This window comes from Stylophora pistillata, chromosome 3 (genome assembly GCF_964205215.1).
Source record: "Stylophora pistillata chromosome 3, jaStyPist1.2, whole genome shotgun sequence".
Taxonomy (NCBI): domain Eukaryota; kingdom Metazoa; phylum Cnidaria; class Anthozoa; order Scleractinia; family Pocilloporidae; genus Stylophora; species Stylophora pistillata.
Genome location: NC_142521.1, coordinates 48144832 through 48158846, shown reverse-complemented (window position 1 = coordinate 48158846; position 14015 = coordinate 48144832). Strand labels below are relative to the sequence as shown.

The following is a 14015-nucleotide window of genomic DNA, read 5'->3' as shown; positions in this document are numbered from 1 at the left end:
AGGAAAGCACCGAAAGAAAGAGAAAATTCAGCGTCAAAGAAACAGAAATTACTCAATGACAACTGCATGAACATTAACTACATAAACTACATGAATTGGCATTTAATAGAAACACAACCAGTATTGAGCGCAATATATAAAAATCCGCCGCTCGTATCTTACAAAAGAGGGCGATCGCTCAAAGAGATACTCGTGAGGGCCAAACTTTGAATAGGCTATTCTAAACACGCGCTGGGGAGTCGTGTAGGCCTGTCAACCCCCTTTTTACATTGTTTACATCAGAATTTTCTTGAAAAACTTTTGGCAGCAAACCATTTTCCATGATCGATTGCCGGATCAAGGGTGTGATAATTCTCTCATCTCACACAGTCTGTACAAGATCTTCTCGTTTACCGCTTAATTTTAAGCCCCTACATTTAACCACCGTTTTAGCTGGTCTACAGTGTATTCTTCCGGTTCTCTTTCAAATTTGGAGCCAGAAACGCCGTCCTCTTCGGTCAGAACTGTAGGGGAATAAGCGAACTACTCGCCATTTCCCTTGTAGCTCTTAAAGAAGTGGAGATTGTTTGTCTGAGTCACGCGTGGGGTCTAAAATTTCATGACGTCATTAGTATAAAGCGCTAGTGAGTTGAAATGATTCTGATGGAGCCTGGAAACGAGTTTGGCCCTGATGTTTCAGTTCTCTCACAAATTATTATTCAGTTATTACTCAAAGGACGATGAGGACATTCATGACTCCCATTTTGACGTGATTTATTCAAAGCAAAAGAAGGAGTTCGTAAAACGGTCGGCCTAAGAGAGATTTGGCACGACTTGTTGAGTGTACAATCCGGCAACGACGGCTCTGTTCATGGCTGTTCTCGCCAATAAAGAGAAGTCATTCGTAGCGTGCAAAAAGAGGTCTTCCTAAGTCTACATGCTCATATCATTTCACTGTACGAATTAAATGTCTCTTCTAATATTTTCTGTTGGGATCTTCGCTGCACGCCTTGCAAACATCTTTAGCACCTCCTCCACCTTTTGTAGACATTTGAGATGATGTAAAAAAAAGTACACCTTTTGGGCATCTCGTTGCATTAAAAAAAATTGATTCCATGAACAATATCTCTACTGAGATGTCTCATAATAAAATGAACCACAGAGATGGTTCAGCAGTTAGGTCTCTTACATGCATTTAAAAAAATCCCTAAGTTTAATTTTTATGCTATGCCTTATAATTTGTCAGAATGGACCTTCTCCTTCCTTTTCCGATTTATACCGCGGGGCGGGAGTCACAGCGAAATATCAGAGATTCATCAGGTGGAGTTCTTTGGCATCTGCATCTTACTTTTTCCCTCGAAACCAAAAACAAAAGAGGACAAGCTAAACCATTCCTGTTAATCATATGTTTCATAATTCTACAAGTTGTTTTGACGTCAGCTCATGTAGATCTTTGATCGCACGACGTCTTTTTCTTTAAAACATTCTGAGTAGATTAGCTTCGCCAAGTAAAGATGAAAGCCAACAATTAGAAAAGCTATCGTCACCCAGAACTTTGCTGGGAGCCCAGAACGGCGATGGACATGATGATTCTTGAGCGACTCTAGAAAAAAAAATTGAAACATACGCATTTAAACAAAGTTAAGGGCAATGAATTAAGTTTTCAACGACATAGTTTTTTGGTATCTCCGATGGTTAGAACATGCTCAATGTTTAATTTGTAGATCGAGGACAGCCCTAAAGCTTGAATGCATTAAGGGTAATTTGGATTGACTCTCGAAAGTAATGCGGTTTTGCACTGATCAGATATACCAAACAAAAAGCGACCGCGACTCAGTTATCTAAGCCATCTGAATTTTCTTGGCTTGAAGTCCTTTGAGCGTCTTTTTTTTTTTTTATTTTTTCATTTATTCACGATTTGCAATACGCCTTTACTCAGTTTATCCCATCGAAGGGCTAACGCTCGAAACGTCAGCTTTTGTAATCGTTACGGTGGCTAATTTACCATTTCAACTTTGTTGATATATCCAAATTATCCCATCCTAGTTCTTCTTCAGAACTGTTTTGTCACGTACTATCCCTTTGCTGTCCATGCAGGTAACAGTAATGCTCTAAGTCCATCTTACCTTCATGTGCATCCTTAATAAAAACATGTTTTCTAAGCTCTAGTAGTTCCGACTTGTTATGAGATATGTATAGCAGCGGTGTGACAGGTCTGGTCATGCGCACTGGGAAAGTCACTTCAGCCTCACTAAAATAAATGACGTGACATTTGTTTCAGCTAAGAGACGGCAAGTTATTTTATGCTGATGTAACGGGGTTCTATAAAATCGAAATGAAAATAAATAGTTTGATACCAAATTTGCAATTCTAACACTAGCATTACTAATATGGTTTCATTTGATGTGGCATTTGAGAATAACATACTTAAAACTTTAGATAGAGCAATCCTTCAAACTTTTTTTTTCTGTTAGTATCAACCACAACAAGCTTGTAAGACCAACTTATTTTTTGGTTTAAACTGCCTTGTTTATCACCCGCTCAAACCGCTAAATAGTCAATGGCGACACGAAATTTTCACAATATAATAATAATAATAATAATAATAATAATAATAATAATAATAATAATAATAATAATAATAATAATAATAATAATAATAATACATATGTACGATCTAATCGTGTGGATGTACGTTTCCTCGACCACAAAAACAAGAAGGTACTTATGGTGGAAATGAGCTTCCCTTGGATCAACAACAGAGACAAGAAAGACAAAGAAAAGACCAAGAAGTATGGAGCACTTAGACTTGAACTGACAAAACAACACCCAAGATACAAGATCTCAAAAGTAAACGTCATTATAGATGTACTTGGAGGATGGTCTAAAGCTATGGAAACTGAAATGAAGGGCATCTTTTGTACAAGATACAAAGAAATATTGCTGAGAATGCAGAAAGCTGTATTAAGTAGCACTCTGAACATTAGATACGATGAATATATGAAGTTCATATATTTTGAACTGCGGTTATAGATACGTATGATGCACGATCCTCGCAGTAGAGAGTGCTATTTATGCAATAGCGATAATCAGACCTGAAAAAAATCAGGCCTGTAAGGGATTCGATGAATATATGAAGTTCATATATTTTGAACTGCGGTTATAGATACGTATGATGCACGATCCTCGCAGTAGAGAGCGCTCTCTACTGCGAGGATCGTGCATCATACGTACTCTGAACATTGCAAGAACATTTAAACTGGTTACATCGTAAGAACTTTAAGGACATTATAATTTGGTTTTTATGAACAGTATTTTATGAACATTTTAAGTTAAGGATATTTTAAGAGCTGAACAGTACATCATGAACATAAAAAAAAAAAAAAAAAACATCTTAGTATTGGGCCAATTGACACTTTTATCGTTTTATATTGATCATTTATATTTAAGTAGTATTAGATATTATTATAGTTAACAGTCTCGTCATGCAGATAGGTTACGAATTTTCGCCCTATCTTTCTTAGCTCACTAGCATCCAAACGTGTATACTGCATAATAATAATAATAACAACCTTTATTTAGACACGATAATGTTTAAAGCTGAACAGCTTGTGGGGTCGTATGTAAATGCAAATAAACTCTAAATTAAATAAATTCAAATGATGATGGTTTTTGAGGAGAGGGGAAAACCGGAGTACCCGGAGAAAAACCTCTCGGAGCAGAGTAGAGAACCAACAAACTCAATCCAGTCATGACGCCGGGTCCGGGAATCGAACCCGAGACACATTGGTGGAAGGCAAGCGCTCTCACCACTACGCCGCAATCATTTCTTGCTATTGAGATTTCGTGACACTGTGTGTGTGGCACCACACAGGCGTTACTACTCACCCGACTTCCAAAGGATCATATTGGCAGCCTGCTTCGCAAGCGTAAAGAGGCGTCTTGCCACCCTTAACGGGTTTAACCAAAAGCTTTTCTGCATGCCCAGTTTCAGCGTTCACCAGTACGGTGAGATATATGTCCATATCTTCATACAGGTGAATATGACGAAACACGATTGTTGTGTGTAGCGAGGCGGGATTTGCCGCGAATTCAAAATGTCCGGCTGAGAACTGCAAGCCACCAAAACTGAGCGTGATGGCTTGGTTGATACCAACGGCACCTCAATAAAGATAACGAAAGTACAATTAAATTAAAGAAAAGAAGCTTAAGTGTTCAAAAAAAAAAAAAACTGCAAGACCAAACTGACTACTAAACAGTCAAGGATAACGAACATCCCCGAAACTTTTGTCAAGCTTTCACGACAATCTCGGACATTCCTAATTCTTCCCTTCGAGGTTTGAAGTATAATGCACACGCCCCCTCCCACGGGGTAGGACAGGAGAGCCCACTCGAAATTTACGAGCTCCCATGAGAGTGTTTGGCCGTGAGCGTTAACCACTTTTCGATGTTGTCCATAGAAGAAAGCAAGGGAAGGGCGATAGATAGCACCTTGCCGACAATTCTGACGTCAATAATGCCTAACAGCATGAACAAAACCAGGCACGTATTTGGAATATATGTTCATTTTTTCAATAAAATAGCTGCGTCACGGACAAAAAATGGCTATTTTTGATTACACAGGATTGGCCAGAGGTCACTCAATCGTGCCAAAAAGAGGAACACCCAAAACCTTTGAATAACATTCTCAACTGACCCTATTTATTTTTATTTATCTATCTTCACCCGATACCTGCTTTTACAAGTGCACTGCATCCATTCTGTTCCAACAGTCTCTGCCATAGGGCCGCTATTTTAGTAACACCTGACTCGGTCCGGGGCATGGGCCAAAGTGAGGCCGAGTGCCTATGAAAACAAGAAAGAAACAACTACTGATATGAAAACTAACTTGGTGGTCTTACGTTGTAGTGTGCGTGTCGCTCGTCCCGAGACCACGCTAGTTCCGCGCTGGTAGGGGTACACTTACATAGTGGGTGGGCCACCAAAGCAGTGATCTGGAATATGAAGAAGTTTCTCCATTTCATCTTTGTGTGCCTGAGGGTTCGATGCTCCATTGGCACGAGAAGGAAAAGACGACAAGACATAATACATTGTAGTGTTGACCTCTAGACCGGACGGTGTATCAGGATCATGTCGTGGATCCACAAACAAACCTGTCTCAGTCAACTAGTAAATCAAATAACACAACACTCGGTTAGTAAAACCCCCGAAGTACTCATCAATTAATACTCTAGTGCAATAACCCTAAGGTTTAATGCCCAGCTTCTTCAAGCCACTCGGTATAGTGGCATAATGTTCATGATCACCAAAGATAAGGGCTAGTAGGCCCCGGTCACACGTTATGGGAATACAACGTAAATTCAAGCATGAATAAAATTCCTTGACAAATCATCCCTAACCTCTTTCCAGGCTGTGGCGTGAGATTCTCTTAATGATTCTGGACTATCTAAAGAGACAAGAGCTCGGAGTTCCTGTAGCGTGAAAAAAAACTGAATTGAATACACTGAAAATTCACAAAACTTTTGTTTGGTTTTCATTTGTTCCTTTGATGAGTTTTCAAAATAATCCATATCCACAGTACGTCCAGAGAGACCCAGCTTGCTTAATCGCAAGGTACTTCTGAACTTACAATATATTTTTTTTTCTAAATCGTTTTGCATAATTTGAAACTTAAAAAGCTATGCTAGTTGTAATTCCACAGGAGTTATCGAACACATGTTAGAGATACGGGTGGGTAAAGCTAAATGAAAATGATTGTTGGTGAGTAGCTTTGGTGTAGTTTTAGAAGAAAAAAAAAAAAACCAGCGTCGCCATCTCTAAGTCTTGTGTTTGATTTCGATACCTTTTCTGCTTCTTCCTGAAGTTTTTCAATGTTCACACGCGGAGCGGGTTTTAGACTAAACAAACTTGATGTGTGAACGACTGTTAAGTGACGCAAAATTCCAGTACTGCAAGGAAGAAAACGAAAGCACTTTTAGAACACCTCAGAAATTCTCAGCAGCGAGAATTCCTCAAATGTTCAGTTCCCCTCACGAAAATGTTCATTTCCCCTCTCAAGTTCCTTTAAATATAAATATAAATACGTAAATTAAAGCTCCCCCCTTAGGGGCTTTTCAGCCACAATGTAAACTAACTGCTTAAAAATACCCACTGGCACTGGCACTGGCACTGGCACTGGCACTGGCACTGGCACTGGCACTGGCACTGGCACTGGCACTGGCACTGGCACTGGCACTGGCACTGGCACTGGCACTGGCACTGGCACTGGCACTGGCACTGGCACTGGCACTGGCACTGGCACTGGCACTGGCAGGACGCAGACTAGTGGGCTACTTACAGAGCGCAGCTGAGGAGTTGTATTGGGAGCAACCGAGAACAAATCCAGTGAGTGGCAGGGTAGGGTAGAGGATGTTCCTCCCCTCATGTTCAGTTCCCCTCACCTAATGTTAATTTTAAGGTATTAATGTTTTTCGGTCGAGCATTTTTGAAGGTACAAACTGGGTCTCACAGAAAACACTTCAGTGTAGAGATGAGCATTATGCAAAATTAAATTTTTCTTACTAATCCTTGGAAACTATGCAGCTAATGTGCCAATCAACTCGAAGTTTCAACATCCCCCCCCCCCCCCCAATCGGGCAAACCGTGGGCATTTGACTGTCGTCCGTGCTCTGTGGGTGGGGAATTTGAACCTTGCCTGGGTGGGGTGGGGAATTTGAACAATTTTAAATATGGAGGGGTTAAAGGTAAAGGTCCTCTTTTGCAAGCAAATGGCTTGGAAGAAACTTTTCACATCGTAGAATGATGCTCACAAGTGAAAAAAAAAACAAACAGGGACATCATGTGACCTTGCTAAATAGTACAACATCACTTGATTACACAAAGGATCCTTCAGTGAAAAAATGTCCTTGAGTGGGGCATTTGAATGCAATTTTTGCCCAGGGGCGGGGGTGGGAATTTGAACGAACCAATGTTCAAAAGTTCAATGCCTGGGGGAAGGGAATTTTACAGCTTCGAATTAAATGATGCACTGCTGTGAATTAACACAGGTCACTCAGATGGATGACTTCGGTTACAATTAAAAATTAGTCCCCAATTCTTTTCACAACTGGCCAGAATAACTACAATCACAGCTTGGAGCAAAATGCAAAGGGGATAAATGTTCGAGAATTTAAGACTTGAAAAACAATTACTTGCGATGGAAGTCGTTATCTGAAACTCCAAACCATACATGAGTTCTCCTCAGTTAAAAACTATTTTTATAAGTAGCTCAAACAATTGTCACATTACACAGTACAAATATTACATTACACAGTACAAATTTCATTCATCTACATTTGTACATACACTCCTCACTAGTTAACTACTAAACAAAACCTTTATCGGACCTCTGTCCTTGTACTGTCATTTCTGATGGCACTCTAGATGTAGCTATTGTAACATTGATGTCAGGTTCTGATTTATCAGCATGGGCAACTTGTCCATGAGAGAGAGTGTAGTGAGCTTTGGATGGGTCCATAGTTCTTTCAAAGCTGAAATGAGATACATTCAATCAGTAACAAAGAAGTCTTCAGTACAACTGCCACAACCTTGTCCAGGTACTAGGCGTGAGGAACAACTGTTGAAGAGGTGCATGTAACAAAGTGATTGCTCCTTATTGTCATTTGTTGATCGTCTCAGTTACATGTTCTGAGTGAGGCATAGAAGCATAACTTCAAAGATCAGCAAAACTCAAAAACACACAAATGAAGATCAAGAGACTCTCAATATCAAGTAACATACAAAATATATCTGCATCTGTGAAAATTTCCTTTTTATTTCATGTAATCTTGTCTTGCACAATTTTTTATTTACTTGGTCAAACATCATTCTCTTAAAATTAAAGAGGTCTGCCAACAATTTCTTTCCACACCAACCTCATTCTAGAGTCATACATACATGAAGGATTCCTTTTCTTTGAGAGAGAGAGAGAGAGGGAGAGAGTTCATTATTCTAAATACATGACTATGCTACTTTGGAAAAATGATGCTGGCTGTTCATTAACTAAAGAGAAATAGATTTCCCTTCCTAAAAAGGTACTCATCAAGAGGACTACACACTTTGCACAAAACTAACAATTACATGTACCTCAAACTTTTAGTGGTGGAACCTTTCCAAGACTTTGCGCCTTCGTGTGTCAGCAACACTTTGATTCCAGAATGCTGATTAAAAGTAGGCATAATATGCTTAGAGTATTCACTTATTTCAATAATTCCTATATAATAAGATCTTTGACTTATCTTAGTTCCCTTTTGGTGAGAAAATAAATTACAAATTTCTTTATTGACAACCAAGCTAAAACTGTACCATCTCCCTTGAAAATAATGGAATTGAAATGAAAAGAATGGGAAGACCTGTGAAGATGGAAATATCTCTTTGCAGGCCTTTCGCACTGATGGGAAAAATGGGATGAATTAAAGAATCAAACAAAAGATTTGCCTACAGACCCCATGATTAACCACCACAACTTCTTGGACAAAGACAGAGGATTGACTGCGATGAGCATAAATCACATTCTCAACAATAACACATCCATGGCTCTGTTAATAAAAATAATTCCAATACATTATCACAAACTAGTTAAAGATAAATTAATTACCGGTACTTGAGCATTATTCTATTGATAGTTAATTTCAGGTACCTTATTTTGTATGTTGCTCCAACGAAGGGCTAACGCTCGAAATGTCAGCTTTTGTAATCGTTACGGTGGCCAATTCACCACTTCAACTTTGTTGATATATCCAAATTATTTGGGAGTGATAGTTCACAGTTATAAATGTGAAATAAAGCTAAATGTGTTCAAAACTGTATACTTCAAGAAAAAAAATACAAAAAATAAAAGTCTCTTTTGAACTCCTTGAGGTTATTATCAAGTTACAGGTGTAAGGTTTAAGGCCTAAGCTTCATTTGACTTGAAATCCAATGTGCCTCACAGTCTCGAAACTACATGTACATGTAATTCTTTTTTTTTTATCATAAATATTCAGTCATGGATTAAACAAACCATGGAAAACTGGTAATCGAAGAAAAAACATCATCAACATTGAGACAGATGTAAACGTAAGAACAATTTCAAAAGCTATTCATAACATTATCTCTACTTATCATCACTGACTATTGTATATGTTTTGTATATCATTTGTCCAAACATAAAATAATTAGTTCACACAGCATTTACTTACAAAGGAGTAGGTTTGAAGTTGATGAACCAAACCTTGCTTAAGATCAATAATTGTTGCCTCTAAGTATAAAAGGAAGTGATTATCAGTCCAACACAATCATAAGAATCATATTCAACACTTAAGCCCTTTAACTCCAGCGAGTGACTGAGACAGAATTTCTCCTTACACTAACAAGCAGGCAAGTGATGAGAATAAAGAAAAATATTAACATGGGGATTATTAGTTGATCCAATACCAAGTTCTCCAATGTAACATTTATAAGAATTGTATGGCAGACCATAAGGAGAATTACTAATGAGATCTTAGCAGTGAAAGGGCTAAGTCTGAACTACTGTAATTTTTTTTCCAGACATACATCATTTGCAGTTAAGTTGTATGTCAGCTGGCATGTACAAGAAATTAGAAGGTTACTGGAGACCTTGAAAAAAAAAAAAAATGAGCTGGGTGCCCTGATTGTTTTAATTTATAGAATAATAATTAACCATACATCTAGAAATGCAACACTATGTACCGGTACATGTACCTTTTGGTTTGGGAACATCAGTAACTTTTGCAGTCACAATTGGGGAGAATGGTAGCTTCAGCCATTTCATGCTGGGTTGAATTAATGCTATATGCATAAAAGAACCGTCTGTGGTCACAACTCCAACATTACCATTCCCTGAGAAGAAAAAGACAAAATTTAATATGTACTTATGAAAATCAATACATATACAGGTAAGTCCTGCTACCTGTGGTATAATAAACATTTATCAATTCATGAAAATAACATACACATAAATTTCATGTAACACAATCATATCATTATAACACTATAAGAAAAGTTATATGGTCAGGAATACTTCAAGATGACTGTATCAAAGGTTATGATTAGTCAAAAGTCTATTTTATCATCCTGATATATTTAAACACTTTATCAATTGTAATAGAGGTAACTTGTGCATGTACTCTGAAGGTTATGACAAGTTATGACAAGGCCAACCAGCAAGTTTATCAGCAGCAAGGACCTATCTCTGCGGAAACTGAGCCGTATGGGACAATCTCTATGCTAGTTCACAATTAAGATTTGGTATACAGTTTTACAAAAGGGTACATGCATCTACATGTAGAAATTATATTGCAGATCATACAGAGAAATTATAGGTTGCTTAGGTGTAGAACGTATGAAAGTGTCATAAAAAAACTGCACAGGGGTTGAGAGATACCAAACACAAGTAACAAGCACATAATTTATGTTATTATTTACCAACAAAAGGTAAGTATGGATTTTCTGATTTTTCACGTGGTTTATGTATTATCACCACATCACCATCTGCAGCCTCTTGTTTCCACTTTACCAAAACATCACTTAGGCAGACTTTATCATATGCTACATGAGAGAATTGTAAACAATAGAAACATTAACAGTTATTCTATTGCAGGGCTGCAAATAACAGCCAGTCAACGGACAATGTCCGGTCAAAATTGGGTACTGACTGGACAAATCCTTGGATTGCCGGGCACCTTATCCAGTCCTTTCCTGACTCGTTCAAAGAAATTTTAATTTTTAACTGTTTGATAGTCACAAGGGACAACAGTCATGTTTCCAAAAGAAAAAAAAAAAGAATATAAAAGTAGACAAATTAGTGGTCGAGAAATTCCCGGCAGTCGGAAATTTCCACGATGTCATAAAGTCCTGTCGCGACCGCATTTATTATTGTGTCTTCCGTAATTTTATTTACTTTATTTAAGCGTTCTCAGTTAGTAGAGGGTTTTGCGTTTATTACGGGCATTTTTGACTACTTTAAAACAAGAACTTTTCGCTGCAAGCACACTACTTTTTCAAAACAGGTGTAACAAGCAGTATACAGAATGTTTACCAGATGTTTTAGGAGGCTGCCCCTGCCTGTGGTAGGGCATGACAAACAGGTGTCACAAACAGTATAAAGAATGCTTACCAGGTGCTTCAGGAAGCTGCCCCTACCTGTGGTGGGGGCATTACAAACAGGTTTCACAAACAGTATACAGAATGCTTACCAGGTGCTTCAGGAAGCTGCCCCTACCTGTGGTAGGGCACTACAAACAGGTGTCACAAACAGTATACAGAATGCTTACCAGATGCTTCAGGAAGCTGCCCCTACCTGTGGTGGGGCATGACAAACAGGTGTCACAAACAGTATACAGAATGCTTACCGGGTGCTTCAGGAAGCTGCCCCTACCTGTGGTAGGGCATGACAAACAGGTGTCACAAACAGTATACAGAATGCTTACCGGGTGCTTCAGGAAGCTGCCCCTACCTGTGGTGGGGGCATGACAAACAGGTGTCACAAACACACTACTTTTTCAAAACAGGTGCAAGCACACTACTTTTTCAAAACAGGTGTAACAAGCAGTATACAGAATGTTTACCAGATGTTTTAGGAGGCTGCCCCTGCCTGTGGTAGGGCATGACAAACAGGTGTCACAAACAGTATAAAGAATGCTTACCAGGTGCTTCAGGAAGCTGCCCCTACCTGTGGTGGGGGCATTACAAACAGGTTTCACAAACAGTATACAGAATGCTTACCAGGTGCTTCAGGAAGCTGCCCCTACCTGTGGTAGGGCACTACAAACAGGTGTCACAAACAGTATACAGAATGCTTACCAGATGCTTCAGGAAGCTGCCCCTACCTGTGGTGGGGCATGACAAACAGGTGTCACAAACAGTATACAGAATGCTTACCGGGTGCTTCAGGAAGCTGCCCCTACCTGTGGTAGGGCATGACAAACAGGTGTCACAAACAGTATACAGAATGCTTACCAGGTGCTTCAGGAAGCTGCCCCTACCTGTGGTGGGGGCATGACAAACAGGTGTCACAAACAGTATACAGAATGCTTACCTGGTGCTTCAGGAAGCTGCCCCTACCTGTGGTAGGGCATGACAAACAGGTGTCACAAACAGTATACAGAATGCTTACCAGGTGCCTCAGGAAGCTGCCCCTACCTGTGGTGGGGTATGACAAACAGGTGTCACAAACAGTATACAGAATGCTTACCGGGTGCTTCAGGAAGCTGCCCCTACCTGTGGTAGGGCATAACAAACAGGTGTCACAAACAGTATACAGAATGCTTACCAGGTGCTTCAGGAAGCTGCCCCTACCTGTGGTAGGGCATGACAAACAGGTGTCACAAACAGTATACAGAATGCTTACCAGGTGCTTCAGGAAGCTGCCCCTACCTGTGGTGGGGCATTACAAACAGGTGTCACAAACAGTATACAGAATGCTTACCAGGTGCTTCAGGAAGCTGCCCCTACCTGTGGTGGGGCATGACAAACAGGTGTCACAAACAGTATACAGAATGCTTACCAGGTGCTTCAGGAAGCTGCCCCTACCTGTGGTGGTGGGGCATGACAAACAGGTGTCACAAACAGTATACAGAATGCTTACCAGGTGCTTCAGGAAGCTGCCCCTACCTGTGGTAGGGCATGACAAACAGGTGTCACAAACAGTATACAGAATGCTTACCGGGTGCCTCAGGAAGCTGCCCCTACCTGTGGTGGGGCACTACAAACAGGTGTCACAAACAGTATACAGAATGCTTACCAGGTGCTTCAGGAAGCTGCCCTTGCCTCTGGTGAGGCATGAAACGTGATATGGTCCATACAAAAAACACACTAAAAAGAGCAATCCCAATCAAAGTATTCCTACGTGATCTGCAAAATATAATTAAGCGTGATTCAAGATACAATCCTTGAATTGAAATTTCTATCTAACTCTAAGACAAAATAGGGAGCTGTTTTTCAGTCCTGTAATAAGCATGGGATATAGAAATAATTCTGAGGAATTGGATGTGAAACCTTTGGATTTCACACTTCCCTGCTCATCACTCAGCCACAGAGACGTAATTACAGTGAGACCTTTCTTACCTCCACATAAGACATGCACAGACATGCACAGATATGCACCCTGCATAATACTGCTAGGATAAGAACTACTGAAAGCCCCTAATGAGTTACCCTTTAACTCAGACATGATTAACATGTGTTTTCTCCCTCTAATAGCCATACATTATCCAGTAAAAAGGTAATGGGAATATTCAAATTTTTGTGGCAACTAAAAGGGAGAATTAACAATCAAATCTTTGGGGTTAAAGGATTAACAGAATAATAAAGATAGTGGAGGAAAAAGGGAAAATATTCTGAAACAAATTGAAGGACCAGGACCCTGTTTCTTTAAAATATGAAATGAATGCTCTTATTTAAAGATGACTGTTTAGATAAAAGAGGAAAGTCCTTATCTGAGGATTTGCTTCCGACAAATTTCTTCTTATTACTGTAAAAAAAAAAATGTCGATTTTACAATAATTTATATTGTACAGAAAATAACTATTCCGAAAAAGTCATTTTCAGTTTCTAGAAGGGACGGCCAAAAATAATTTACTATTTGTCAGAATCAACATATCCGCAAATATGTGTTAAATTTTGAGCTCAGGATTAAAACAAGTAACAAATTAATCACAATTAAATGCTAAAAGATGGATATTGTTGTTTGTTTGAGTTTAAATCCAGAGGTGCTACGCTTCCTAACAAGCTTAAGTGATACCTCAAAAGCGTCAGAAAAGCGAATCTCCCTTTCAGCCATGTTATAAAATTTCCAAAGTGCGTCACTACCCACATAGGGATGATTCCCTTTGATGCATACGCTGAAATATTATTATTTTGTTACGATCGCTTTTTTGTTCGCTTTGCGGCCATCTTGACGACTGCAGGAATCAAAAACAGCGGATCGTATCTAAATTTTATGCGCAACCATACTGATAGCGTACAAACGCTGACCAAAGTTATTGTCTCATTGATTT

At 39.3% G+C, this 14015-nt stretch overlaps 1 protein-coding gene across 3 annotated transcripts; it reads right to left on the bottom strand.

Moving 5' to 3' along the window:
- Nucleotides 1-736: 736 nt before the first annotated feature.
- Nucleotides 737-13944, bottom strand: LOC111337018 (uncharacterized protein KIAA2013 homolog). 3 transcript variants are annotated; one of them, XM_022943239.2, is made up of 15 exons: nucleotides 13760-13942; nucleotides 12761-12870; nucleotides 10444-10566; nucleotides 9721-9858; nucleotides 9198-9256; nucleotides 8463-8555; nucleotides 8104-8177; nucleotides 7365-7508; nucleotides 5822-5927; nucleotides 5379-5450; nucleotides 4946-5145; nucleotides 4712-4824; nucleotides 3868-4141; nucleotides 2106-2230; nucleotides 737-1582 (listed from the first exon to the last, which is right to left on the bottom strand). In XM_022943239.2, the coding sequence occupies exons 1-15, from the start codon at nucleotides 13831-13833 to the stop codon at nucleotides 1416-1418; spliced, it is 1872 nt and encodes a 623-aa protein (XP_022798974.1). In that variant the 5' UTR covers nucleotides 13834-13942; the 3' UTR covers nucleotides 737-1415. The 3 variants fall into 3 exon arrangements, 2 of the variants coding, with proteins under 2 accessions (XP_022798974.1, XP_022798983.1); XR_015998263.1 differs by having other exon boundaries at nucleotides 1358-1582; nucleotides 2106-2301; nucleotides 13760-13944; XM_022943248.2 differs by lacking the exons at nucleotides 12761-12870; nucleotides 13760-13942 and adding an exon at nucleotides 11135-12056.
- Nucleotides 13945-14015: the final 71 nt, after the last annotated feature.

Bases quoted from the DNA above. Each gene is read 5' to 3' on its own strand.
- LOC111337018 (XM_022943239.2), bottom strand. From the start codon at position 13,833: ATGTGGGTAGTGACGCACTTTGGAAATTTTATAACATGGCTGAAAGGG. The intron at 9,859-10,443 runs GTAAATAATAAC...TTTTCTTCTCAG, and splicing joins TCCATACTTACCTTTTGTTG to GGAATGGTAATGTTGGAGTT. The intron at 4,142-4,711 runs GTATCGGGTGAA...ATCTTTATTGAG, and splicing joins CAGTGCACTTGTAAAAGCAG to GTGCCGTTGGTATCAACCAA.